Source organism: Carex rostrata, chromosome 19 (assembly GCF_964058835.1).
Source record: "Carex rostrata chromosome 19, lpCarRost1.2, whole genome shotgun sequence".
Lineage (NCBI taxonomy): Eukaryota > Viridiplantae > Streptophyta > Magnoliopsida > Poales > Cyperaceae > Carex > Carex rostrata.
Window position 1 is genome coordinate 7,509,373 of NC_135936.1, and position 25,517 is coordinate 7,534,889.

The following is a 25,517-nucleotide window of genomic DNA, read 5'->3' on the forward strand; positions in this document are numbered from 1 at the left end:
GATAAAAAACTTCACCGATTGGGGGAATCCATATAGACCCTTCCAGCTGGCCCCCACGGGTACCATAGACTGCGTAGTGTTCCCGATTTGAGACAATAATCCGACATATTTCTCCTGTGGGCCATGATTTCAGTGAAGCAAATGGAACTATTTCCGTACTCCAGATCCAGACAAAAATTGTAAAGTGTTAATAACCCAATTGGCGCGACTCTTTCCGAAATAATCTGATTTTCGCCATTAAGGTCTCACTCTCTTTCTTCTCTTTCCCACCTTTCCTACTTTACCTTTTGTCTCTTTGGACCGACGAATTGGAATCAAAAGCACCTCCAGCGAATCAACGGGCGTCTCGCGGCGATGCACATGCTTAGGTTTAGAGGCTCCGCCTCCAAGGAGAGAAATTCCTCTCCAAGAGCCGATCAATCAAGCCCCAGCGCTAGCTCAGCGTTGCTGTTCTCTTCTTCTACTCCCCCTTCTTCATTTGGGCGAAGTTCGAACGGCGGTTCACCTGCGCTTGGGAGGCCTCTCCGGCTGGTGTACTGTGATGGGAGAGGGAAATTTCACCTCGACCCGGAGGCGGTGGGGGCGCTCCAGCTGGTTAAAGGCCCAGTTGGAGTGGTCTCGGTCTGTGGCCGCGCTAGACAAGGGAAGAGCTTTATCCTAAACCAGGTTTCTCTTTCAATTCTTCCCTATAATGTACTTTGTTCAGTTCTGACCCAGCATGTATGCTCAAGCTTTCTACAGCTTGCATGCTCAAGCTTTCTTTTAATAACGCAATCAAATTGAAGCTTCTCCGTTATTAACCGAAATTGTTGATTAATTGTCGTCCTTGGACAGAATTTGTAATTATCTTTTAATATTTGTGTTGTGAAAGCAAAGTTATTTTCCTGTTCTTTTGAGTCAGTTTTCTTTCCTTTCCAAGTTGTGAACTTTGTTTGGTATTAGTATATAAATGAAAAGTACCAATATGATGGGTTGGTACAGTCAGTGATTGGCCCACTATATTATTGGCAGTTTGGCACCCCTTTCCAATTTTGATTGGATTTTAGAAAAAATAAATTAAAAACCAAACAAAGGCTTAATTTTGGGAAGGGTTTTGGCCTTTTGGGTACTGAAGTTAATTCTAGTAATGCTTTATTTAGCAAGAAAAAAAATGGAAACGTGCTAAGCCTCAAGGAAAAAAAGAAAAATACTTCGAGAAAACAGGGAAGTACCGGTTGAAGGTGCACTGTGGAACTGGAGTTGTCTAGTAATGTACAGAATGGATCTTTCAAAAATGTAGAAAACTTGGATTGTATCAGATCCAGAGTTTGTTAGCTCAACTTGACCTTACCTTCCCTTTTCAATTTCAACACATCTCTGAATTGAGTCTTTTTTTTTTTTATTAAATTCTCCGTGTGTATACATTACTACAGTTTTCTTGATGGTAATACTTTTAATATTTGGTTACACTTGTCAGCTTCTGGGAAGAAGTAGTGGGTTCCAAGTGGCATCTACCCACAAACCTTGCACAAAAGGAATTTGGATGTGGAGTGCACCTATAAAGCGAACAGCTCTTGATGGAACAGAGTATAGCCTTCTATTATTAGACACTGAAGGAATTGATGCATATGATCAGACTGTAAACCTACTCATCACTTATGATTTATATTTAGAAGAAAGTCTGTTTTTGGCCCTCGAACTATTGGGGCTTTATTCAATCAAGCCTGTGAACTAATGTTACTCGGTTCAGAATCTCTCCTTTTATTGAAGGAGATGAAGTGGCACCACGTCAATTATTTAGAATGCCACATCAGCTTACTATCACCTGAGTTCATATATGTGCCACATCATCATCTGCAGGTGGTACATCGGCACTACTAGTGGAAGTAGAGGTGCCATTAAAACATGCCGAATAGTAGGGGTCAATCGAGCAAAAAAAAAATAGAAAAAAGAAAAAAAAAAAGGAATGTTCCGGGCCTCAATTGAATCAAGTCCAATAGTTCAAGGCCATAAGTAGACTTTCCTCTTTCGTCTATTTCTAATCTTGTTTATGTCCTTTCTTGATATTCATATTTTTACATATTTTTTGATAGGGAACATATAGCATCCAGCTATTTTCATTGGCAGTCTTGCTATCAAGCTTGTTTATCTACAACCAGGTACAGACATACACCTCTGTTCCCTTAACCTTGTGACCATATTCATGAAATTTCACTATTTTTTTTTGGTTTTTTATTTATTTTTCCAGATGGGTGGCATAGATGAAGCTGCTTTGGATCGATTATCACTTGTCACTGAAATGACAAAACATATTCGTGTTAGAGCAACTGGTGGAAAAACTTTTGCATCTGAGCTTGGACAATTTGCTCCTCTTTTCATTTGGTTATTAAGAGTATGCCCCAGGAATTATAAAATTGCCAGTCCATGCTTCTGAGATGAATTCTTTATTCTAATGTCTTATGATTTGGTTATCAGGACTTCTATCTCGATTTAGCTGAAGAAAACCGGAAAATCACCCCACGTGATTATTTGGAGTTGGCCTTGAGACCAATTCAAGGTGAAAGCAGAGATTTATCTTCTAAGAATGAGGTAATTAGTTTTCTGTTCTTATCAACAATGTTATCTGAAAGGGACATGATATGTTCCCTAATATCTATTTGCTTGAATAACTAATCAGATTCGTGAGTCAATCCGTGCTTTGTTTCCTGATAGAGAGTGCTTTACACTAGTTCGGCCACTACACGATGAAAATGATCTGCAGCGCCTTGATCAAATTCCTGTGAGTTAATATTTCAGATAATAATTCTAGATTGGAAATTCTCACTATATAATTGATTTCTATGTTAACCTCATGGACAGCTTGAAAGATTGAGGCCAGAGTTTCGCTCGGGGTTGGATGAACTAACAAAGTTTGTATTTGAGCGTACGAGGCCTAAGCAAGTGGGATCCACCATCATGACTGGGCCTGTGCTTGCCGGCCTTACACAATCATTTGTGGATGCCATCAACAATGGAGCTGTACCTACAATATCTTCATCCTGGCAGGTTTGTTTTCTTCTATACATTTTTTATTAACTAATTGTCTTTTTTGGAAGTACTACTGTTTTCCTCCTTTTTTCAAAATCGAAGCCCATTTTGATGGATGGGTACTCTAGTCTCTGCTAGTATTTTTTATTTTAATCTGCATTGTTTCAGAGTGTTGAAGAATCCGAATGTAGGAGAGCTTACGATACAGCTACTGAGCTCTACATGTCATCTTTTGACCGCAATAAACCGGCTGAAGAGGTTAACACTGTTTTTCGTACTGGTACCTCTTGATTATTCTCAAACACCTGATTCTAATTGATATCATGCATGTATATTATTCTCAGGATGCTCTAAGAGAAGCACATCAAGATGCTTTGCAGAAATCTCTTGCCTCATTTAATGCCACTGCTGTTGGTGCTGGTTCTGCACGTATTAATTATGAAAAACAACTACAAAACTTTTGCAGAAAAGCATTTGAGGTTACTTTTAATTGTTTATATTTGTGTTTCTTTTACTCAAATTAGTTTGAGTATGTTGATCTTTAATTCTAACTTTATCACCATTGATTTGTATTAAGACATTAATTACTTGTGCAGGACTATAAAAGAAGCGTTTTCCTAGAGGCTGACAAACAGTGCTCAGATAAGATCCAGAGCATGGAAAAGAAACTCAGAGCAGCTTGTCTTGCTCCTGGTGTCAGAGCTGCTAGTGTCATTGAGGTAATTTTTGTCATTAAGAACTTGCGTAATTAGAATGGAGGCTTCTTAATTAATTTTTTTGGGCTTTAACTTGAGTATCTGGTCTATAAAATTTAATATAGGTGCTTGAGAGTTTGCTTTTCGAGTACGAGTCATTTTGTCATGGTCCAGGAAAATGGCGAATGTTGGCGATATTTTTACGACAGTGGTTTGTTCTTAGATCTTTATCTTTAGGTTTATAATTAGAGAAAACTTCGGCTTCATTCTCTACATTCTTTAACTTCTGTAACAGTTCATCTTTCCTTTTTTAAGTTTGGAAGGGCCTATCTTTGACCTTTGTGCAAAGCAAATAAACCAAGCCCAATCAGAAAGAACTGCTCTTGCACTGAAGTGCCGATCAGAAGAAGGTAAACTAAAGCTTCTGAGCAACCAACTGGAGGCACAAGAGAAGCATAAAACTGAGTATCTGAAACGGTACGAAGATGCAATAAATGATAAACAAAAGATTTCTGACGACCTCGCCATCCGCCTATCAAACCTCAGAAGCAAGTACGCAACACTTGAAGAAAGATGCACTGCAATTTCAAAAGACCTTGACCTGGCACGGCGGGAGTCAGCTGACTGGAGAGTCAAGTATGAAAAATCAGTGCAGAACCAAAGAACTAAGGATGACAAGCTTCTTAGTCACATTACTTCTCTTGAATCAAGATATAGTGGTGCTGAAGGAAAATATGAGGCAGCCCATGAACAAGCTACCTCTGCCCAAGAGGAGGCACTGGAATGGAGACGCAAATATGAAGTGGCGGCTGCTCAGGCCAAAAGTGCACTAGAGAGAGTTGCTTTGATTCAAGACAAGGTTAATAATATGGCTCAAGAAAGAGTGGATACCGTCAGAGCAGAGTTTGCCGATTTCCTAGCACAAAAGGTTGGTCTTTTTGGAATATTAATGCTTAGTTTGTGCTTTTAATTTTTGGATATGTTGCATGGATATGGAAACGAGTATAGTATCTGTGACGACATTGATACAGTGATACATAATTTTCAAAAAATCTACGAAATAACACTTCTGTTGTATATGCTTATTTTATTATTTATTATTTTATGCATAAAATATATATGTTGATAAATCTAACGAAATGTGTTTTTCTCCTATTAACAGATAAGAAAAAGTTCAAAAATATATATTCATATCTGAATTTTATCTTGTAAAATATTAGTATAGAAATTCAAAAGTAAAGGAGTCTATTAAATGTATATGTAATTTAACAAAGTTCCAAAGTGTTTTGTGCATTGATACACAATGATCCGTCCATTGCTGATGGTCTCTGTAAGTTGAACTATTTACAGAAGTGAGATACTCATCTGATATGTATGAGTATTGTACATGTACGAGTATTAATATGTATCTTATACGGATATAATTGCCTACACAATATGAATGAACTGAAAATTGCAACTTGTTTCAGTGAAATGAAACGGGCGTCAGCCTTAAAAAAAAAAAAATGATTGCCTGCACAAAGTATTTGGGTAATGTAGTTTTCTGCATGTTTACGATTTGTATGAATTATGTTTTATCTTACCTAATTGCATGTACAAATCTCTGATGGCGCCATATTTATATATCAGGAAGAAGAAATTAAGAACTTGACCATTAAATTGGAGCAAGCTGAAAGCCATGCCAGTGCATTACTGTCCCAAATGCAGGTAAAATTTATAAAATTAGTTAAAATTATATACATTTTCCTATCATTTCTCAATATTCTTACCGGCTAATATGACTGGTTGTAGGATGCTGAGTCTCAATTGCGGAGTCATGATGATGAAACAAATACATTGAAGAAAGAAATCAAGGACTTGATACAAAAACTAGACAGTATAAAGTCTAGTTCTCTGTCATATGAAAAGGAGGCTAGATTACTCGAGCAAGAAAAGAAGTACCTTGAAGAGAAGTACCTACATGAATGCAAGAAAGCTGAAGAGGCAGAGGAGAAGTACAAGGCTGCTGAGAGAGATGCCAAAAGAGCCATTGAATTGGCCAATTTAGTACGTGATGATGTAATCACTGCCCAAAAGGAGAAGAGTGAGGTGCAGCACTTGTCACTTGAGAGGTTGACAATGCTCGAACAAGTGCAGAGACAAGTTGATAGCTTGGAGCAAGAGAAATTAAAGCTATATGAGGAGTTGCAAAACTTGAGGCAATCTGAAGAGCATGCACTGTCTAGGGTACAGTTACTTGAGAGAAAGTTCGATGAGAGAGAAAAGGAGATCGAGGAATTGATGAATGGAAGCAATGAACAGAGATCAAGTAGCGTTCAGGTTTTTAATAATCTCTTGGCTTCAGAACGGGCTGCTCGAGCAGAAGCCAACAGACGGGCTGAGGCACTGTCATTACAGCTACAAATTACTCAGGGAAAAATGGACGCACTTCACCAGGAAATGACTACAATTCGTGTAGCTGAGACTGCTCTAGATAGCAAATTTTGTACTACTACACATGGCAAGAGATCTAGAGGGGATGCTGATATTGGTACTGAATCAGTGCAAGATATAGCAGGGGACGGAGTGAAGGGCAGGAGAAAATCCAAGTTGGCTAATGCTGGCATGAAATTTTCACATACAGAGGATGGAGGCTCAGTTTATGGAGGAGGTAGAAACATTGAAATTGAGGAGGCTGACTCGAATGATTATAGGAAATTTACTAATTTGAGGCTGAGGCAGGAGCTCACAAACCACGGGTTTGGTACTCAGTTGTTAGAGCTGAAGAATCCCAATAAAGAGGATTTACTTGATCTTTATGAGAAGCATGTGCTCCCGAAGTAGCATAATTTTTCTTCGTTTATTGTTTTACCTTCCAGGTGTAAATTGTGGCTTATAGGTTTTTCAGAGTGCACTTTGCATTTTCAACGAGTTCTTTTGTGCTTCAAGGTTAGGCTATTGTGGTTTTTTTGCTGCCACTAGTGTCTTTATTGTGTATTTGTGTCATTCCTAATTGCTTGATCTTGGTTTCTTGTGTTATGTTGATACCTTTGCAAATATGAAGCTGCAAGATTTTCATTTAGAATTGTTGACATGTAACTGGAACATAGTGTATAATCTGTAGCATTTTAACTTTTATGATTGCGGAACTTCTTTTTGAGAGATTTCCATAGTAGAGATATAGCATCTTCTATGGTGAAAAGGTAATTTTAGAACGACTTGATTAAATAAATCGTATGATTTTCATCCTATGTTGAACTGATGATTCTTTTAGTAACGTGGAAGTTTGTGAGATTTTCATCATGTTTCCAGAGGTTAGCATTTCACGTCAATTTCATTTCCGTTAGATGTCATATAAAAATAATTTCAGAACTGTTAGATAAATTTCTTGAAAGATATGAATATGATATTTCAAAAACAACTTTCTGTACTGGATTTTAATTAGCTGAAGCCTTGTTAAATATTCACAAATCAACATGTCTCATGAAAGAGATCGAAACAATACGACATGAACACTGAACTAAACTAACTTTGGAGTTCATTTATCATATATAATACAAAGTAGTTCGTGACATGATAGATTACAGTTGGTACAAGCTAGCCTCCACCTTGTATGGAGGATAAACAATGTGGGAAGGGAACGGAGAAATTTTTTGCTAATAATTTTTGTTTGGTTGGATATTAAATTAAAAGATATTAATTTGACTTTTCTACTTGTAATCTAAAAAAAAAGAATGACTAGATTTTAAAGATAGAAAAACATATAAAGAAGAATAGTAATTAATGGACCACGAGCTAATTCAGCTTTCTCATTTTCTCACTGAACTGGTCCACACTCTCACCAATTCAAAGCAACAATTTTGGCAACTTAAAATTCTAACAAAAAGAAATTAAACCACTAGTATATAACTAAAAAAATACCACACAACTTAATCATCATCTAGTCAACTTCGACGTTTGAATTACAACAAGCCAGTGAAAACCTGGAACTCTTCAGTTCCACAAAATTCAAGTCAAACAGGCACTCTGATGCTAAGCAGCACCACGACCAGCCAACAAGGAAGCGCGATAAACCCTTGAATTTTTCTTTGCTGTGATGTAACTTGCAATCTCCTGTCTGATCTGATCAGTGGCTCTAGGGCATGAAAGAGTTTTCCCAGTACATGCCAGGTGCTCCTTCATCCTCGAAATATTACAAACAACCTTGCCACACAAGTTGCACTGCACACGACACAACTTCCCATCTGGAACACGCTGAGCATATTTCCAACTTATATCTCTTGGCCGGAAAGTCACCTGATCAGAACCTACAGCATACAAATTGAGAGTTCCAAGTGAGAATTCAGACAACGATGTACATACATTTGGTTAGACCATGCAAATATGCAATTAGGTTGCTCATGAACAACTCTTACATGATCAATATTTACTGGTTTAGGTCATACAATCAAGACAGATCATTAAATTTTTTTATCTCGTTTCATCAAATTTGCATTGAGAAGCTTTTGGAATATTTGGCTGTTTAGATATAAAATTGAGGCCCTTACTAATTTAACCAACAAGATTGTCTTTTATCACGAAGATGAACCAAGAATTAACCTCTAACATCAAGTCATATTAAAGTTGTTTTGCGATTGAATCTTGAGCATATCAATGGCTATAATTAATTATTTACATTGGTTTCATGGTTTGTCAATCTTCTTTAGCATTTTTCACTGGGAATAAACATCTGAGACCATACTGATACAAAGGTTTACATGGTTCTTATGGGAATGAACAAAATTGGTTTGCAACAGCATCATTAATAACTGGTAAGTGGTAAGATATACCTCACACTAACTCGAACAGAAGCAAAATCAGAAGATAGAAAATCGAGCAATTACAAAACACAAATTGAAAAAAAAATCAGAGACACAAAATCAAGAAATTCCAAATCAATCTAAGGATCTACAAGCCAGTTGAGAAAACACATGCAAAGGCTGGTATCAGGAAAGGAAGAAGATGTATGAAAGGGGAAAACTGAACTTGAAGCATCAAAGGCATCTACCAGAAAGCAGATATTACTATCTGCAGAAACTTTGATGTTATTTTGAGGTTAAATGGGTCACAATTTCGGAGTTAAATGGGTCTGGCCGCCGTAATAGGTGTTTTTTTAAGGCTGCATTCTGGTATACCTGTCTATATGTAGAGAGAAGGAAAATTAAAGTTTATGAGTAATAAAAAACGAGCAACTGGATTTCAGTTTCAACTGCATTCCAGTTCCCTAAAAAGGAGGTGTTTTTTTGGATTGTTATATATTCCAAATATCTCAAAACATATCTACATCTGCACAGTTGACGCAAACATTAGATGCATCCGATTTCATGCAGTTGGTTATCTTTCAACCCTTTACAAACCACTTGAGATGAAAAATTTAGGCCAACGTAAAGAAGTTTTGGTCTCTAAAATGTACATACAAAGTCATTACGACAAAATTACCTCCATCACATTAAAGAAGGAAAATAAATAAGTGAAGATGTCCTAGAAATTTCTTTGGAAACAGAGGGGTTATAACAAAAATATAATCCAAGGAATTAGATCTAAGCCAGATAAATTATTCTAAAAGAAATTTAAACATGTCTCAATTTGCTCGATGTTCCTGTTAACAAGTCCAAGAAGGAAGTATGGTACCTTGTGGCATCGACGGAGCATGCACCTCTATTGGCTGTTCTGGTGGCGCGTTGTGCAGGAAGTGCATGGCAGATTGGCCAGGTTGCTCTGGCTCAACCGGTGATCTCCACATATAATGCACCTCTTGTGTTTGTCTCAGAGTGGGCTGAAGGTGATGTTGTGATGTCATAGTTATCGAAGAGTTTGTTGGATGGTGCTCGGCTTGATTCCTTGAACTACTTAATGACGGTGCTGCTTCTGGGAGATATACCACCCACCAGTTTTCATCCAAATCTGATAAATATAAATCTTAATGCTAAAGAAATAATCCCTCAAAAATTGTAAGGAAAATAAAATGTGTTCTACAGGAACTCATTTCCAATGCACACCAGGGTTGAATCAAGCCTTTCTTCCTCATTATTGAAAGGGCTGGTGATAAGTACACATCATCTACTCAGTACTTATCAGATTACTATAGTACAGTGACTGAAAAGTGAAGATATCTGAAACAAGAATTCAAAAATTGAATCCCTGATTACTTGATATTAAGCAATTGTAGTCAGATTCATATATTGTACTTGGTTTTTCATGCAAATAAAACATTGCCGAGACTAAAAGTGGCCGACAAAGAAATTAGGTGATAACATATGATTTTTCTTAAAATATGCAAAGGATTAATGCAGAAGCAATTTAGCTGATCAAAAGGTTACTTACAAAATTTTAATCCCAATAGCTCATCTCTTTGTACATTCTCCATGAGATCCTCTTTGTCTCAAGTACACTCAAGAGATTCCTTTCCTCCAGTAATATATCTGTCAGTCATTTAGATTGAATTGATGAGGATGAGCAAGGTTGGATTTACAAAACGGTAGTTAAGAGCAATTATAATAACAATTTTTCCTCCCTGCCTCTTTTCTCCACCTGTATTAGAAGGTTTTTGGGGAAAAGCTGAAACTGAGCTTAAAAAATCAAAGGCATCTGATGCAAAGATGAGGGTCTTACCATCCACAGAAACTTTGATATGATTTTTAGAATTGCCACAATTTTGGGGATAAAATGTGTTTGCCCGCCGTAATAGGGTTTGTAAAGGCCGAAGGCTGTTACACCTGTCTATATATATAGAGAAGGTACATTAGGGTTTATGTCAAAGAACTGGAAAAAAAAAAACATTTGGATTTCAGTTTGAGCCGCATTCCAGTTCTGTAGAAAAGGAAGGTGCTTTATGGAATCTAATATATTTCAACTATCTATAAACATATCTACATTTGCCGCAAACATTGGATGCGCCTGATTTTGTGCCGGTGGTTATCTTTTGACCTTTTTTGTTGCAACCAATACAAACAACTTCAGGTCAAAAATATTGAATCAACATAAAAAGGTCTGGGCTCTAATATACATACACAAATCATAAGGACAACATCAGCAAGATCAAATGAAAGGAAAACAAAGAAATGAAGATGTCCTACGAGATTTTTGGAAACAGAAGCACCACCGGCACCAATGAAATAAATCCAACGAATTAAATATAAACAATATAAATCATTCTAAAATAAATGCAGACATCATTCAACTTGCCTAATGTTAGTGTAAAAAGGTAATATCTCCCTAAGCCATTTAGATTGAAATTGCTGAGGATGAGGATGAATTAACAAAACAAGGATTAAGAGCAATTAACAACAATTTTCCTCTCTCTCTTTCTGCCTGCATTAAAAGATTTTTTGGGCTTTTCAAAATTTTGGTTATTCACCCCCCATGAATTCTCTTCTCTTTGCTAATTGCTTTTTTACTTCATGCTTCAGGTAGGGAGTCATAATTGTTTTGGAAATATCAGAGACCACTTCTTTCCTTTTACCAACATTGCTCTTATTTGAAAATATTAATCTAACAAGATAGTATGTAAAAGTTTGCTAACCTCCCTTCTTTCTGTTTAACCACTAATACTACACAACACAAAATGCAAAATAAAATGTCATTAGGAATCTCTCTTGCTTGCTCTCTCTGTCTCTCTCTCTCTATCTCTCTCTGTGACTGGATTAAAGAGTTAGGTTTTGCAAGTTTTTCTTTTGTTAATACCTTGACTTAATTTCATAATGGTTTGGATGTATCGAAGATTGCTTCTTTCCCTACCAACCTTGCTCTTATCTGAAACAATTAACATGATAAGGATGTCCATACTTCGTAACCTCCCTTTGCTTCCTTTAACTGAAAAGTTAAAATAAAGCAATAAAATACAAAAGCAAATTTATTGGCTCCATGTAACCTGTAATTAATGAAACATAATAACATAAAAGCCCAATTAATGTAAATATTTACCTGCATTCTGTACCTTGTTATTGAGTTTTGCAACATTGGTTGCACAGCCATTGCAACTGGAACCTATATACAGATATTCCAATAACTGGTACCAATGTGGTTCTAGATCTTCAGACTATGGGCCAACTGACCAATAGCTTGGTTTGAAATTTGGCCTTGGGTTGCCAAACTTTTTGATGCCATTTCATATACGGATTATTGATGCAACTTAGGATATGGAATCAATTGCAATAGCACAAGCTTCTAAATCTGACACTAGAGAAGTCACAAGTGTTAGATTCTGAAAATTGATTCCGAGGTGCAACACCCTGACTTCTTTTATACTAGATGGAGAAAGGGAAGCATTTGCTTCTCTTGAACATTTAAATTTAGGAAAACCTCAAAACTGTTCACATCTTTATCCCATACTGAAGTACCACAACTGGCATATAGGCAGGCCACTTAATTTCTCTCAAGCATCACCTTAATATTTTGTTATCATATAAACCTAAGAACAACAGATTTCCTACCCCAATAAATTATAGTCTGTAACTTCAATAAGTTCACATATCATTTTTTTTTTCTTAATGAGAAGTACAATATTCTTAACTTCCATTTTTTTTGTATGAGTATATCATAGGTAACATTGCCTTGTTACTGACATCACCTCTAATTCCATAGTGTAGGATCATTGTGTATTCACCAGATCCCGGCATTGTAGAAAGAGACACATGGATGCTGAACTCTCCAATCCAATCACCAATGTCATCAAATCTACCAGTAGAGACCTCTTAAGTTGCCTGTTAATGCAAAATTTGAACAGTTAACAGGGGAGGTTGGCTTTGGAATTTCATCAAACAGTTTGTGCGCAAAGTGGAAAGAGGAAGCGACTTCAATTCAGAACGACACGTGGAGACAGCTAGACACGTGGGGAGGAGGTTGTATTTACCGCAAGAGAGATTACTTACGGGATCTTTTTATTTTATTTTTGGGTTGTGGCGTGGGGGGTAGGGGGTGGGATAGTTCGAAAACAATGGCGCTTTGAGCTCGGTTCAGGTAGGAAGGGGAGGATCCGTATCCTCCCAGGTACCTGACTCAACAAAATTGAAATGGACGGCCGAGATTTAATATCAGCCGGTGCCTGTTCCGAATGATGGAGGGGCAGTATTATTTGATCTTTAAGATTCGTGCTAAGATAAAAATTCCATTCTTGGACCGTTCGATTTAATTGTACTGTAACCTGAGGGGATGTGAATGCGGAAGGGGAGGCGGAACGATTCACATCCTCTCCAATACCGGATAAGGGAATCTTTTACGATTATTAGATCTAGACCGTTCTTTTTAAGTTGGCACGAATCTCAAAGCTAAAATACTGGTGATTCGAATTCCAAACAGGTTAGATTTAATCTCAAACCGTAAAGTGAGGGTGATCCTCTGCAATACTTCTCTATACAGATTCAGGTGGAGCCGCATCTGGAATTCGTATCCTATGAGTTAACCCAAATTTTGAGTTTATATCCGGACCATCTAATTTAAATTTCGCACGTACTACTAAAGGGCCCGTGCGTACATGCGTGCGTCGGATTGATCTGAATTTTGATCTGACGGTCAATATCTAAACTGAAAATTTGAGTTGACTCGGAGGATCTGACGGTGGCTAATTGATTTTTGTGTTACCGATCCGACTCTGAGTCTCTGACCTAAGCATCTCCAATCCAGCAATTGAAATTAATTACTAAATAACAATTATAAAAAATTTAGAAATTAAGCAATATACTCCTACATTGGTACAATCAACAAAACAATTGAGAATTAAATACTTGGCCAATAAGAATTAAACATTTGGCCAACTCATCTTTAAAAAATGATTTCTTATTAAGCAATTATTTCCAACAATTGCTAAATAAGCAATAGCCATACAACCTAGCAATTACAAAAACAATTGACACATCAGCATAAGCAATCACCGTTGGAGATGCTCTAAATAAGCCTAAATTTTTATTTAACAGAAGGGGTAAGTTCTTCATTTTTTTTTAGGTTAATTCAAAATCGTAAACTATTTCAATTCTTATTGTATCATGATTGTCACATATTTTATAGTAATTCCATAAATCTAGTGAATCGTCATAAAACATCAAAATTACTTGAATAGTATTTTTTTTTTCTATTCAAGTAATTAGGTCTTTTATTAATTTAAAAGATTACTTGATACAATTGAATCCAATGAGCTATTTTTCAATAAATATTCAGCTTCCTCTACTGTTGATTGTATTGATAATCGAAAAAATATTTACAACACTTAAATAAAAAAAATATTCTAAAAATTAAGTTTCTTAACCCTCTTTATTCTACTATAAACTAAAATACAAATCTCTATTCCAAATCTTATCCTTCTTATTTCTCTTAATAATCTAGGTGAAAAAAAATTACTGAAGCCACAAATTTACTCAATTTAGTGCTTTTTTTTATTAAAACTCATTTTAAATTTATAACATTACCATTTTACTCTTTATTTAAATTAAAAAGTACATAGTCTGTATGCAAAAAAAAATATCAAATCTTTTAATTTGTCGGTTTTCGAGGGCAGATGACTTAGAACCATTTACCTCACATCCGTTCATTTAAAAGATCAAATATTTCTCTTAAACATGATATATGTTTTGTTTTTTTTTTCTAAAAGAGTAAATTGGGCACTTTATAAATTTAAAATAAATTTTAATAGAAAGACAATTAATTGAATAAACTTATGTGTTTTTAAAATTTAGAAGGGTGAATATGATATTATAAATTTTAGAGAGAGAAATACGTAATTTCGAAAATTTCGAAGGATAAAATTATGCCTTTCTGCAAAATAGAAAGAAACTCCGACACTAGATTAGATAAAGTCAAGTTGTAATATAATATAAACGAGTTCGGCTAGTATGATATCGGTGTCATATGACACCAACTATAAAATTGATTGGATAAGACTTCAAATAATTAATCCAAATCGTTCAAACCGATTTACTTTATGAGTGATGCATTTACATGTAATTTTTTTTTATATTATCTAGTTATTTCAGTATCAAATTAGACGATAAAAAATGCTAAAAAATAAATATATTAAAATTAACTTAAAAACTCACACATTTGACCGCTTGACTTGATACTAAATAAATTCGAAAAGTTATAAATTTTGCATGCAAATGCACAACTAGTAAAATAGATGAGTTTGAACGGTTTGAATTCATCATTTAAAATCAATTCGATTGGTTTTAAAGTTAATATTATATAAGCTGAAATGACACTGACTAGCCAGCTCAATATAAACACCTCTTTGTATTAACGGGCTCCTAAACAGGCCCAGTCTATTTCTCTTATTTTTTTTCTTAATGACATATCAGGCCTATATATACACCGATACCTAGGTTGGTCCTCTCTACCTCTCCATCTCTCCATTCCATATATGCATGCAGTGAGATTATGCTGATACCTCTCTATCCTGCTCACTTTTCTCAAATAAGTACGATTTCTTTTTTCATATTTAGCTATCGTAGATATAATCATATAAATAGGTATTTCCTCGATTGGTTCTTTTGCTACTTATACTATTGTTAGAAATTCCGTTTTCTCAAGAGCTCCAACAATTTTAATTACTGATTGGACCTAACATGACCTGGACTTAATGTGGATGGTGTAACGGTAAAAATCTGATTGCACCTAACATGCATTTTTTTTGGTTTTTGGTTTTGTTTAGATTATCATGGTTACAAATACAGTATGATACAATTTTGGTCAGATCAGTGCTGATTCTATCTGAACTTGCCAAAAGCAAGATAGACCAATTTTTACTGTAATATTGAGTAGGAAATATTTACAGAACAGTTTGGATTTGTGTAACTGAGAGATCTGTGTTGATTTGCTTAAACAGAGGCACAATTGTCCAACAGTATCAACTATCAAGTCTGAACTTTTAAAATATGATTTATACTGTAGAACATGAATCCTCAATAATTAATTAGTTCGTTCTTGATTTAACTGGAGAAATATAGAACAATAATACAATATTAACGAAACCCTGGTGTAATTTGCAGAAAGAATAGTGACTTATTTCTAAGCCATTTTTTTAGTAAGATGGAAACAGGAAGCAATTGTTAAAAATGAACATTGACGCGGGAAAGTATAAAATTTAAAAACTAAGAAGATCGCAAAAGATGTTTTCGATCCTGTCAATATATTTTTGGCAGGTAATTGCTTGCCAACCTTCTTAAAAGATGTTTGTGATGATTTATGAACACTGGTATGGTGCATTTTTCGATCACATGCATTGTCTGATAACTAAATACAGGATCGCACACAATATTTGCGGCCTTGTTAGTTTAAAAGAAGAGTTTTAGGTTCTGTTCCACTTTCTTTCTGTGTTCATATTAGTATATTACTAAAGAAAATAAAAAAGCTGTTAAAAGTTAAAACTACCTTAATTACTGCACCTAGGAATATGTATATATATAAACACAATAACTTCCAAAGTCCAAATATGAAATACAATTGTTGCTACTTAATGAGGTATCTGATTTTCTACTTGCATGCATACTGGATTACAATCTTTAATTATCATATATCTAATTTTTTCTTTCTAGACATACCTTAGAAATTATAATTGCATCTCATATTTCCTACATTGCTTTATTGGCATATTGTGACAGGACATAACTGTAAAATTGAAGGATCGATGGAGGCTAAAAAATGCGTTCTCTCCGGCAAAAAAGACATTATCAGCAGCATGCCGGATTTAATTATAATCCACATCTTATCCTTCTTGAGGGCAAGAGAAGCGGTTTGGACTGGCCAACTATCCAAGAGGTGGACCGATTTATGGGCCTATTCACCGTTTCTGAACCTCGATGCTGAAGAGTTCGGAACTGATGATGTGGCTTTTGAGCGATTCGTGAATGCTCTGCTACTCAATAGAAAAAACTCAGGGTTAGACACCTTTAAACTAAAATGGCGCAATGGAGAGAGTAAACCTATTACATCATGGATCCTCCATTTTATTAAGTGCAAGAAGCCTCGTGTGCTATCTATCTGTTGCTCTTCGTATGATCAGATAGATTTGCCACACTCGATATTCTATTGTACAACACTAGAGGAATTACAACTCGTTATACACGATGATATGATTTCCAAAGCTATAATACCAAGAACCATAGATCTCCCATTTCTTAGAAAGCTAACTCTTGGTTCCAATATGAGAATAAGACCTGAATTCATGCAGAAGCTTCTACATGGGTGTCCATTGCTTGAAGATCTAAAACTGGAGTGTTGCTTTCTGTTTGAAATGGGAATTTATTCTCCCATGCTCAAGCGTTTAACTATTGTAGACTGTGATGGTTTTTCTATGTTTATATCATGCCCTGGCCTGCTAAATCTGGACTTAGAGTTGTACTCAACTGAGATTTGTTTCGCAAACTTAACCTCACTTGAGAATGCTTTTATTCATTTCCCTGTCAGTGGTATGGATTGTTATGAGATTCTAAGTAGCCTCTCAAATGCTACAATAATCAAGCTATTTGGCAAGCAATTTCAGGTATGAACTTTCATTAATTCATGTCATTGGATTTTCAATACAAGGGTTACAAAAGTCCTGATCACAAATTCACAATATTGTATTCAAATTTATTTCAAATGCACTCATATTTCGTTTCCAATGTTTGTTTTGTGACTTGTTTAGACCATATTGAAAGAAGAGTTGGCCAATTGCTCCACATTCAAGAACTTGAGGGAGCTAGTACTTGATGAATGTCTCAAGTTCCGAAACTTTGATATCATGGGTTGCTTCCGTCGGTGCTCGCCAAACTTGGACAAGTCCTGTTTCAGAGACATCGAGGTTCTTATAATGTTTTTCTAATATTTGATAGTCCAATTCTAATTCTATATTAGTTTTGACAATAGTTGGTTCAAATGCATGAATAATAATTGACTGATATTTGGGTGATGACCATGGGCGGAAATATGATTTGAATTATATGATGAAGGCTAAACATAATCCTTGAAATCATTATGAAAAATTTTCCTATAGAAAAATCTTTATTATTTGACTAATTAAGATCTAGCTGCAATAATTATAACTAACATATGGTCACTAACCCTAAAAAATATTAAAACTAACATATCATTTAGCTTGGCAATAATTATAACTAACATATCAAGAAAGATTGACTGGAATACAAATGCATACTAAATTGAAGATATCTATTGAAATTAATGCATGAAATCTAATTTTGAAAATTATAATAGTAGGTTTGTTAGCCACCCTTTCCCCCTCTTGTGTGAGTCAACAAAAGGAAACAAGATTTCTGAAAAAAAAGGTAACAACAAATAAATTAATTTACGCTTGTCCTACCTGAAATCATGTAAATTTTAATATAGGAGGAACGACCAATGGAGAAGGAAATAGATGCACCAGAACAGGATGGTGATGCTTACAATGACGACGACGATGATATTTTTTCAAATGATGGTGAAAATCAAGATGAAGAATATTTTGATTGAGAATCCATAACTAGCAAGGCGGTTCAAGACCAGCTTCATGTTCCAGGTGCTGATGTTGTATCGAAGTGATGGTGAGAACTGAGACCAGTGATCGCTCAACGGTGTTTATTTCGTTTTTCTGTTTTTATCTTTTTATGTTGTCATTGTATGGGATTATTTCTTTTATTTTCATGTTGTGTTGTTTATCTTTCTGTGTTCGTAGTATATGTATTGTTTGCATTTTGTTTCGACATCATTAAGTACTGTCTGTATCTTAAAAGGAGATTTTATCTTCTGTAGTTTTTACATTGTTTGTGTTTTTCTAAATGTCTTGGGATACATTTGTAGGATTTAGGTCAGCATCTCATTTGATTCATTATCCTCATTACTGATATCCTGATATTATGTGCACAGTTAGCCTCTGAGTTCCAGGTGTCTATCTTAACGATTTAGAAAAACAAACACTATTTTTTATGTAGTTTTCACTGTGTTCTTATTGGCGCTGAAAGGTTGTCAAGTTCCTGGCACGAACGGGTTGAACGGGTTGATTCAGAACCAGAGAGACACTTGCAGGAGTGATGTGGAGATGATCGGAAGTGTGCGTTTAGATAGTTGTTTAAGATAGACGCTTATCTGTTAGCTGAGTTGCACACTGCGAGTAATTAGAGAGATATATATAGTTAACCATTTCGAGTGATTTCTGTTGCGTTAGTTTCATCTATAAATATAGAATAGTGCAGTGGAATTCATTTGGACTATTATCAATCAATTTCTGTGTTCTAGCTAGAATTGTCGTTAGTGATGTTGTATCCCATTTCTTGAATTTCAATAAAATTGTCTGATCTCTTTTTTGTTTGTGTTCAGTTCACGATCTCTGTTTCTTTGTTACGTCTTAGACGTACAAAGTCTGTTTTCTGATGCATGTTGGTACTGAGCGTCTTTTTGTTACTTCCTCCAGTACCATTGCTAGAAGTGTAGAGTTTGTATATAGGCACTAAAATGTAACATGGTAAAAATATAAGAGGAAAGCTTGAGATGCATACTTACTAGGGGAATGAAACTGATTACATTAGCTTACATTAGCCATATCTATTTCGACTTTTAAAGTCGACTGCTATGAAGTGGGGTGCCATTCATTTTAAAAATCAAGCATCCTGATCAGCTGAAGACGACAGAATGTGAGATCATAACCCCCATTCTGTTGCATTTTACAATGGTGATCTGTTCTGCCAAAATTTTGATCAAAATGTCTTCTAAAGTCATACAAATTTGCTGCTGATGTGCGAAAAAAATAAAAGTATGTAGGGATCATACAAGTGCAGCTTAAAATTCTGCTCACTTTCTTTATTCTTGCAATATCAAACTTCTGAAAGTACATGATGGAGATGGAGAATAATAGAAAGGACAATTCTCTAAAGTTAACAAAATTCATGAGAAACATAACAAACGAGCTCGCCAAACTTGTCAAGTCCGAGATATTCCAATAATATATGTTCTTCATCAGTCCTACAAATGTAGCACGTAATTTTGATCTACAATATACATAACAGGAAAACCATAAAGTTCTGGAACCAACAAAATGTGTTGAAACTTAAAAAAAAAAACAGAGAACCAAAAGCAAGTTATAAAAATTTGGGACCAACAAATTTTATTTAACGGATATAGATCTTGTCCAACCAGTACAACTGTACAAGTCTGAACCTTAGTGTTATTGAATTCTGGTATTCTGGTATTTCATTACTGAATGTGTATTCTGATTTTAGAATAAGAATCACCTACCTTGGAACATTTCTATACATGTACTATTGCCCATATGTGGTCAGCTTGTCGCATTACAAAAAAATTTTGCAACATTTTTTTTAACGTAAGTAAATTATCGCTACAGTTCACCAAGTAGAGAGCTGCTGAGTAATCGAATTCTGTATGTAGCAATTTGATTTTGTTCGTTAGCCATCCAATTAGAACACTCTAAAAGAAACCACTTACTTGACTGCTCTAATGTAACAAGACTATACCAGAATAACAGTTGGATAAAGGCAAGCATGGTGCTTCTCTTGAACCTTTGAATTTAAATGAGCCTCAAAACTGTTCACATTTTATCCCATATGGCTACCACAACTGGCAAATAAGCAGCCGAGTTTTTTTATTGTTAGCATTTAAAAAGGAAAATTAAAAACTGTCACAGTTTGGATGAAATCTCGTATTATAGCATACTAGCACAAACGCTTTATCATCGATACATGTGTGAGAGAAACAATTTCTAAGAAAGCAAATATTGTTATATATCATTGACACCGTTTCTCTAGGAGTGAAATGTTATCAATAACATCGTTTTACTTCAAGCTTTCAACTCATGATAGGACCTTCCTTCAAGCTTTCTTGCTTCAGTTTTATTTCTTTATTTCATAGAAGTAACAAAAAGAGGGGAAAAAAAAAACAAATATAATTTTTCGCCTGTTACCCGACTCTTTTACCATTTTAAGTGAAAAAGAAATTGTGTGTCTATTGGAAAGCAACAAAAATTGCATGGCAATTGGTGTGCATTTTTTTTTTCTGCCATATTCTAATATATACGTGGCACAAGAATTGAATCACATGCAAATTAAATATATTCCTCCAATTTTTAAAATAATTAATCATATAATTATTTTTTATAGATTCCTAGTTATAGAATTTGAAATTCATAGATAAAAAAATCGCTCCATTATTTGCTTGATTTTTGTGCTAATAAAAATGTGTAGTAGTTAGAGATATAGGTTTATTCTTAATTTAAAGTTTTAAAAAGTAGAAATGGAAAAACAAAAATAGTACATAAAAATGGTTGTGTATAAAATAAATATTTTATTATAATAAAATTGATAAAAAATAGAGTTTTTTTTTTTATCTTTTCATGATTAGAAAGGAAGGTTAACAGAATAAGTTGGATAAAAGAACAGAACCAAAAGAAAATTATAAAATTTGGCGCCAACTTTTGCTCAACAGACAGAGATCTTGTCCAACCCGTACCAGTCTGGACCTTGTTATTTCTGTTGAATTATGATATTCTGGTATTGCAATACTCAGTGTCAATTGTGATTTTAAAATAAGAACTACCTACCTTGGAACAATACAGGTATAAGGCCCAAATTTGTCTGCTGGTAGCCCTGCAAGGAAAAATTTCCAACTTTTTTAAGCTGAGTGCTGCTGGGTTTTAAAATTCTGTATGTACCCGCGCATGTCAGTTCAAAAAAATAAAATATCACCACAACACAAATTTGTGTCATCTCACTGCAATGTCAAAGAATTACCAATAATTCCTTAAATTTCGACTTTTGATTTTACACCTAATTAACTATTAACCAAAATATTTACAAATTTCAGTGAGTACCAAGTGCATGAAAAAAGGTTTGCACTATACATTTCCATTCATCTATACTGACAAAGTACAAATTAGTCAAACAAATAAAAACTCATTGACTTCAGTAGAGCAGTTAGAATTGAAATGAGTCAATGTGATACATTTGGTATCAGAACTCTCTTGAAAGTGTGAGAACTTCCCATTTCTCTTCTCCAAATTAGATTTGAGCTCAGTAGCAGGCCCTTCTTTTAACATTTTTACAATCCATCTCATGGATGGTCGATTCATGGGAATAAGACTTGTGCACAACAGCCCGATCTTGAGCACCTTTTCCATCTCTTCTCTGAACTTATTTTCGAGCTTCGGGTCAAACACATGGTCTAGGTCTTTCTCTGATACTGTTGTAGAGACCCACTTAACCAAATCTTTGTCATCAAGCTCATAGCCCACAGGTTTCCTTCCAGTCAATAGCTCGAGGATTACGACACCAAAACTGTAAACATCGCTCTTCTCATTAACTCGGAGTGTATAAGCATACTCTGCAATTCCATGGCCAGATAGATATTCTTAGAGACATTCATCAAATATTCAATAATCATATATAGGAGAGGTAAAGTTCATGTAATACCACAAATCCAAACATCATGATCGACCTAAAAAGAGCAATCGAGAAGAATGGCTCTAAACTGATGTAACATTAAACATGCCAAGCTACCTAACATTGGAAACCTCCTCTAGTTTCACATATTTAGAGGTTTTTCAGGGGTGTACATGCAAAATTATATTTTGACCCAACAAAAATCCAGGAGCATCTAATAGAAAAAGGAAACTGAAGGAATCACAAACCTGGTGCAATGTAACCGCACGAACCAGCAATGGAAGACATCGGCTCCAGGCGTAACCCAATAGCCTGAACAGATTTTGCGATTCCAAAATCAGCTACGCACGCACCAAACTCAGCATTCAATAATATGTTGTTTGATTTCACATCCCGGTGAACAATGGGGGGCACACAGTCATGATGCAAGTATGATAACCCTTCCGCAACATCTAATGCAATTTTATACCTTGTGGGCCAGTCCAGTTGCTTTCCATTACATCCATGCAGAACATCCCACAAACTGCCATTCTGCATGTACTCATATACCAGCAGTTTACAGTCCTTTCGTGCATAACAGCACCAGAGCTTGAGAATGTTTTTGTGACGGATCTTGCCGAGAGTAGTCACCTCAGCCTCAAAACTGCCATCTGCATCTGGGTGGGCCCCATGTAGCCTTTTCACTGCTACAGTCTGCCCACTCCTCAATGCTGCCTTGTAGACCTTTCCGAAAGCACCTACACCTATGAGATTATCCTCAAAAAGACAATCTAAAATCTCACACTCACTGAAACCAAGCTTGTGAAATGGTGTCAGGCTCCAACCGAACTTCTCGATATTAAGCTTCTCATTCTTGAATCTTCTGTATCTCCAACAAAAGAGCCCAATCCCAGAAATTAGACCGAATGCTGAAAGAATGAAGATAGACCAGAGAAGCCAAATTGTCCCTTTATGATTATGGGAACCGACTTGAGAGCCTGGGCAGAGATGGGGCAAATCATCACATAGCCCAGGATTGCCCAAGAAACTGTCACGGTATGCGTCAGTTGCAAACAAAGGTGGCAGCGGGCCAGTGATTCGGTTGTCAGACACATTGAATTGGTCGAGGTGTAGGTTCTGTAGTTGAGTTGGAACCTCTCCACTTAGAAAATTGCTGGAGAGATCAAGGTAGTTGAGTACAGGAAGGTTGCCAAACTCAGGTGGGATTTCTCCAGTGAAACTGTTTTGTGCCAAATTAAGATCAGTTAGTCTGAACCATGAGTTGATCCCCCTAAGGAGCTGCCCTGAAAGCGAGTTATTATAGAGATCAAGCTGAGCGAGCTCGTACAGGTCACACAGTGATGCTGGTAATGGCCCAGTTAACTGATTGTTAGCAGCTGAGAATTGGTAGAGCTTTGACAGTGTACCGATTTCTGACGGGATGGGCCCGGTGAATTGGTTATCAGAGATGACAAGATTGGAGAGATTGGCTGCACTGGAGATGGCAGGTGAGATAGAACCAGAGAGTAAGTTCCCCGACAGCTCGAGCAATGACACACGGGGTAAGCCCCATAGGCCGTCCGGCACCTCACCTGAAAGACGGTTGTTTGCTAGCCTTACACGTGCCAATGTCCTGCACCTAGCCAGGCCCTTTGGAATCGGACCAGATAATAAATTATTGATCAAAAGTAGCTCTCGCAATACTCCATGGTTACAAATACCAGGTGGGATGCTGCCCGATAGAAAATTTGTCGAGAGATCAAGAAGAGCAAGTGGAGAATTCTTGCCTAGATCAGCAGGAAGAGACCCGTTAAGATGATTTGAGAACAGAAAAATGTCCACAAGAGATGTCGACCGAGCAATGCTGGCTGGAATTGGCCCAGTTAACTTGTTGTAGTAGAGATGGAGACTCTCCAATTTTGGCATATCAAAGAGATCGCCTGGTAGCAGGCCCTCGAGTTGATTATTCGACATGTCAATGCGCTGAAGGTGAGAGAGCCTAGAGAAGCCTTGAGGGATTGAACCTGAAAGCGAGTTCATGTAAAGCTCTAGTTGAACTAAGCTTGAGAGCAATGTCAAGGAATCCGGGATGGGACCACTCAAGGTGTTTGTTGAAAGGTCAAGGTTAGTAAGATTGGAGAGCCGACCGATAGATGGTGGAATGGGTCCCACCAGGTGGCAACCAGCAAGCCACATAACTTGTAGCGATGTTAAATTTGAGATGGAAGGGGGAATTGGTCCAGGTGTGAAGGGATTGTAAGCAAGATTGAGTTTGCTAAGAGTTGAGATGTTGCCAAGGAATGGAGGGATCATGCCATATAGGAGATTGCTTTCTAAGGATAGCACTTCCAGCTGTTGAAACCTGCCAAACGAATCAGGAATCCTGCCAGAGAAGTTGTTAGAGGATAGGTCGAGATGGTGAAGAGACGGGAGATCGGCCAGAGCATCAGGTAGGGGCCCCACCAGTAAGTTCTCAGACAGGTCGAGGTACTTCAGTGCTAAACAGGGCATGAGAGAAGAAGACAAGAGTGATCCGTTGATGTAATTCCCTTCCATGGAGAGAAATTCAAGGTTTGGAACCCGGCATAGAGAGGCCGGGAAGGGCCCGGCAAGGTCGAGACCGGTTAAATTGAGCGAAATCACGGTTGGAACTGGAGAGGAGGTAGAACAGGAGACGCCTCTCCACTTGCACGGTGTTGGGTCCTTCGAGTTCCAGTTGGAGAGAGAGCCTTGCGGGTCGTCGAGGCCGTGCTTTGCATCCAGCAAATAAAGGCCATCTTGGGTTAGAGAGAATGTCATGTGGATTAGGTGCAAGAGGAGGAGGAGGTGAAGGAGGGAACCTGCGCATGCTCCCATGGCGGATGAGAAGAGCGGTGATTTGGGTTGGTCTATTCGATCGAGAGATGAACTAGGTTTGAGTAGAAGAAAGGTTGCGGTTTGCTCTATATACCGTGAATGACAGGGAGAGTTGATGGAAGCAGAGCCAGGGGAAGGAGGGAAAGGTGAAAACTACAAGGCCCTTTTTCTCGAGTCTTCATCGTCTGCATTAACTTAAAAGGGCATCTTTCGAATTAATACATATCGGCCGTCCGATTGTAAATAGAGCCCATCCGGATCCTATTTAAAACATAGGATCTTTAATATTAGTGCGGATTTAATTCGTACGAATCTTAAAGCTAATCGGACGGTCCAAATGCATTAATGCAGAGGATCCGAATTCCTTTTTCTCTTGATCCTCCTGAACGGTTATATATAATTGCGTTCGTATTTGAAATTTACCATTATAATAAAATCGGACGGTTCAAGTTGCATGATATGTACACATGTAGGGACAGGATCGGAAGTAAGTGGGCATCGTGGCATTCTTTGCGCTGGGTGGTTTACCCGTTACATGAAACGGTTCACTTTTTCAGTTTTAACTTTTCATGAATGGGAGAGAAAACTTCCCAATTTTTTCCTGATTTGAAAAGAC

At 36.6% G+C, this 25,517-nt stretch overlaps 4 protein-coding genes across 9 annotated transcripts; 2 read left to right on the top strand and 2 right to left on the bottom strand.

The window, feature by feature from the left end:
- The first annotated feature begins 235 nt into the window (after positions 1 to 235).
- On the top strand, positions 236 to 6,825 carry LOC144571371 (uncharacterized). Of its 2 annotated transcripts, XM_078320641.1 has the most exons (14): positions 236 to 666; positions 1,457 to 1,618; positions 2,073 to 2,138; positions 2,228 to 2,371; positions 2,455 to 2,568; positions 2,657 to 2,758; positions 2,839 to 3,024; positions 3,175 to 3,264; positions 3,351 to 3,485; positions 3,603 to 3,725; positions 3,827 to 3,912; positions 4,017 to 4,629; positions 5,331 to 5,408; positions 5,493 to 6,825. In XM_078320641.1, the coding sequence occupies exons 1-14, from the start codon at positions 355 to 357 to the stop codon at positions 6,522 to 6,524; spliced, it is 3,243 nt and encodes a 1,080-aa protein (XP_078176767.1). In that variant the 5' UTR covers positions 236 to 354; the 3' UTR covers positions 6,525 to 6,825. The 2 variants fall into 2 exon arrangements, with proteins under 2 accessions (XP_078176767.1, XP_078176768.1); XM_078320642.1 differs by lacking the exons at positions 236 to 666; positions 1,457 to 1,618 and adding an exon at positions 1,975 to 1,992.
- Positions 6,826 to 7,460: 635 nt separating this feature from the next.
- On the bottom strand, positions 7,461 to 12,399 carry LOC144571840 (uncharacterized). Of its 5 annotated transcripts, XM_078321223.1 has the most exons (6): positions 11,656 to 12,399; positions 11,403 to 11,471; positions 10,332 to 10,439; positions 10,044 to 10,141; positions 9,351 to 9,623; positions 7,461 to 7,987 (listed from the first exon to the last, which is right to left on the bottom strand). In XM_078321223.1, exons 4-6 carry the CDS (start codon positions 10,084 to 10,086, stop codon positions 7,713 to 7,715), a joined length of 591 nt encoding a protein of 196 aa, XP_078177349.1. In that variant the 5' UTR covers positions 10,087 to 10,141; positions 10,332 to 10,439; positions 11,403 to 11,471; positions 11,656 to 12,399; the 3' UTR covers positions 7,461 to 7,712. The 5 variants fall into 5 exon arrangements, with proteins under 5 accessions (XP_078177349.1, XP_078177348.1, XP_078177347.1 ...); XM_078321222.1 differs by lacking the exon at positions 10,332 to 10,439; XM_078321221.1 differs by lacking the exon at positions 10,332 to 10,439 and having other exon boundaries at positions 11,403 to 11,531.
- Positions 12,400 to 16,204: 3,805 nt separating this feature from the next.
- LOC144571835 (F-box/LRR-repeat protein At3g26922-like) lies at positions 16,205 to 18,206 on the top strand. Its single transcript, XM_078321214.1, has 3 exons — positions 16,205 to 17,187; positions 17,332 to 17,487; positions 18,030 to 18,206. The coding sequence occupies exons 1-3, from the start codon at positions 16,333 to 16,335 to the stop codon at positions 18,150 to 18,152; spliced, it is 1,134 nt and encodes a 377-aa protein (XP_078177340.1). The 5' UTR covers positions 16,205 to 16,332; the 3' UTR covers positions 18,153 to 18,206.
- A 3,234-nt stretch (positions 18,207 to 21,440) lies between these two features.
- On the bottom strand, positions 21,441 to 25,047 carry LOC144571727 (uncharacterized). Its single transcript, XM_078321095.1, has 2 exons — positions 22,315 to 25,047; positions 21,441 to 22,007 (listed from the first exon to the last, which is right to left on the bottom strand). Exons 1-2 carry the CDS (start codon positions 24,899 to 24,901, stop codon positions 21,565 to 21,567), a joined length of 3,030 nt encoding a protein of 1,009 aa, XP_078177221.1. The 5' UTR covers positions 24,902 to 25,047; the 3' UTR covers positions 21,441 to 21,564.
- Positions 25,048 to 25,517: the final 470 nt, after the last annotated feature.

Excerpts from the sequence above, each read along its gene's own strand:
- LOC144571371 (XM_078320641.1), top strand. The coding sequence starts at position 355 with ATGCACATGCTTAGGTTTAGAGGCTCCGCCTCCAAGGAGAGAAATTCC. Across the intron at positions 1,619-2,072 it reads TTGATGCATATGATCAGACT|GGAACATATAGCATCCAGCT; the intron begins GTAAACCTACTC and ends ATTTTTTGATAG. Across the intron at positions 2,569-2,656 it reads ATTTATCTTCTAAGAATGAG|ATTCGTGAGTCAATCCGTGC; the intron begins GTAATTAGTTTT and ends ATAACTAATCAG.
- LOC144571835 (XM_078321214.1), top strand. The coding sequence starts at position 16,333 with ATGGAGGCTAAAAAATGCGTTCTCTCCGGCAAAAAAGACATTATCAGC. Across the intron at positions 17,188-17,331 it reads TATTTGGCAAGCAATTTCAG|ACCATATTGAAAGAAGAGTT; the intron begins GTATGAACTTTC and ends TGACTTGTTTAG. Across the intron at positions 17,488-18,029 it reads CCTGTTTCAGAGACATCGAG|GAGGAACGACCAATGGAGAA; the intron begins GTTCTTATAATG and ends ATTTTAATATAG.
- LOC144571727 (XM_078321095.1), bottom strand. The coding sequence starts at position 24,901 with ATGGGAGCATGCGCAGGTTCCCTCCTTCACCTCCTCCTCCTCTTGCAC. Across the intron at positions 22,008-22,314 it reads GTGCGGTTACATTGCACCAG|AGTATGCTTATACACTCCGA; the intron begins GTTTGTGATTCC and ends ATGGAATTGCAG.
- LOC144571840 (XM_078321222.1), bottom strand. The coding sequence starts at position 10,086 with ATGGAGAATGTACAAAGAGATGAGCTATTGGGATTAAAATTTT. Across the intron at positions 9,624-10,043 it reads GCTATTGGGATTAAAATTTT|ATTTGGATGAAAACTGGTGG; the intron begins GTAAGTAACCTT and ends TATATTTATCAG. Across the intron at positions 7,988-9,350 it reads TGCTCCGTCGATGCCACAAG|GTTCTGATCAGGTGACTTTC; the intron begins GTACCATACTTC and ends TGTATGCTGTAG.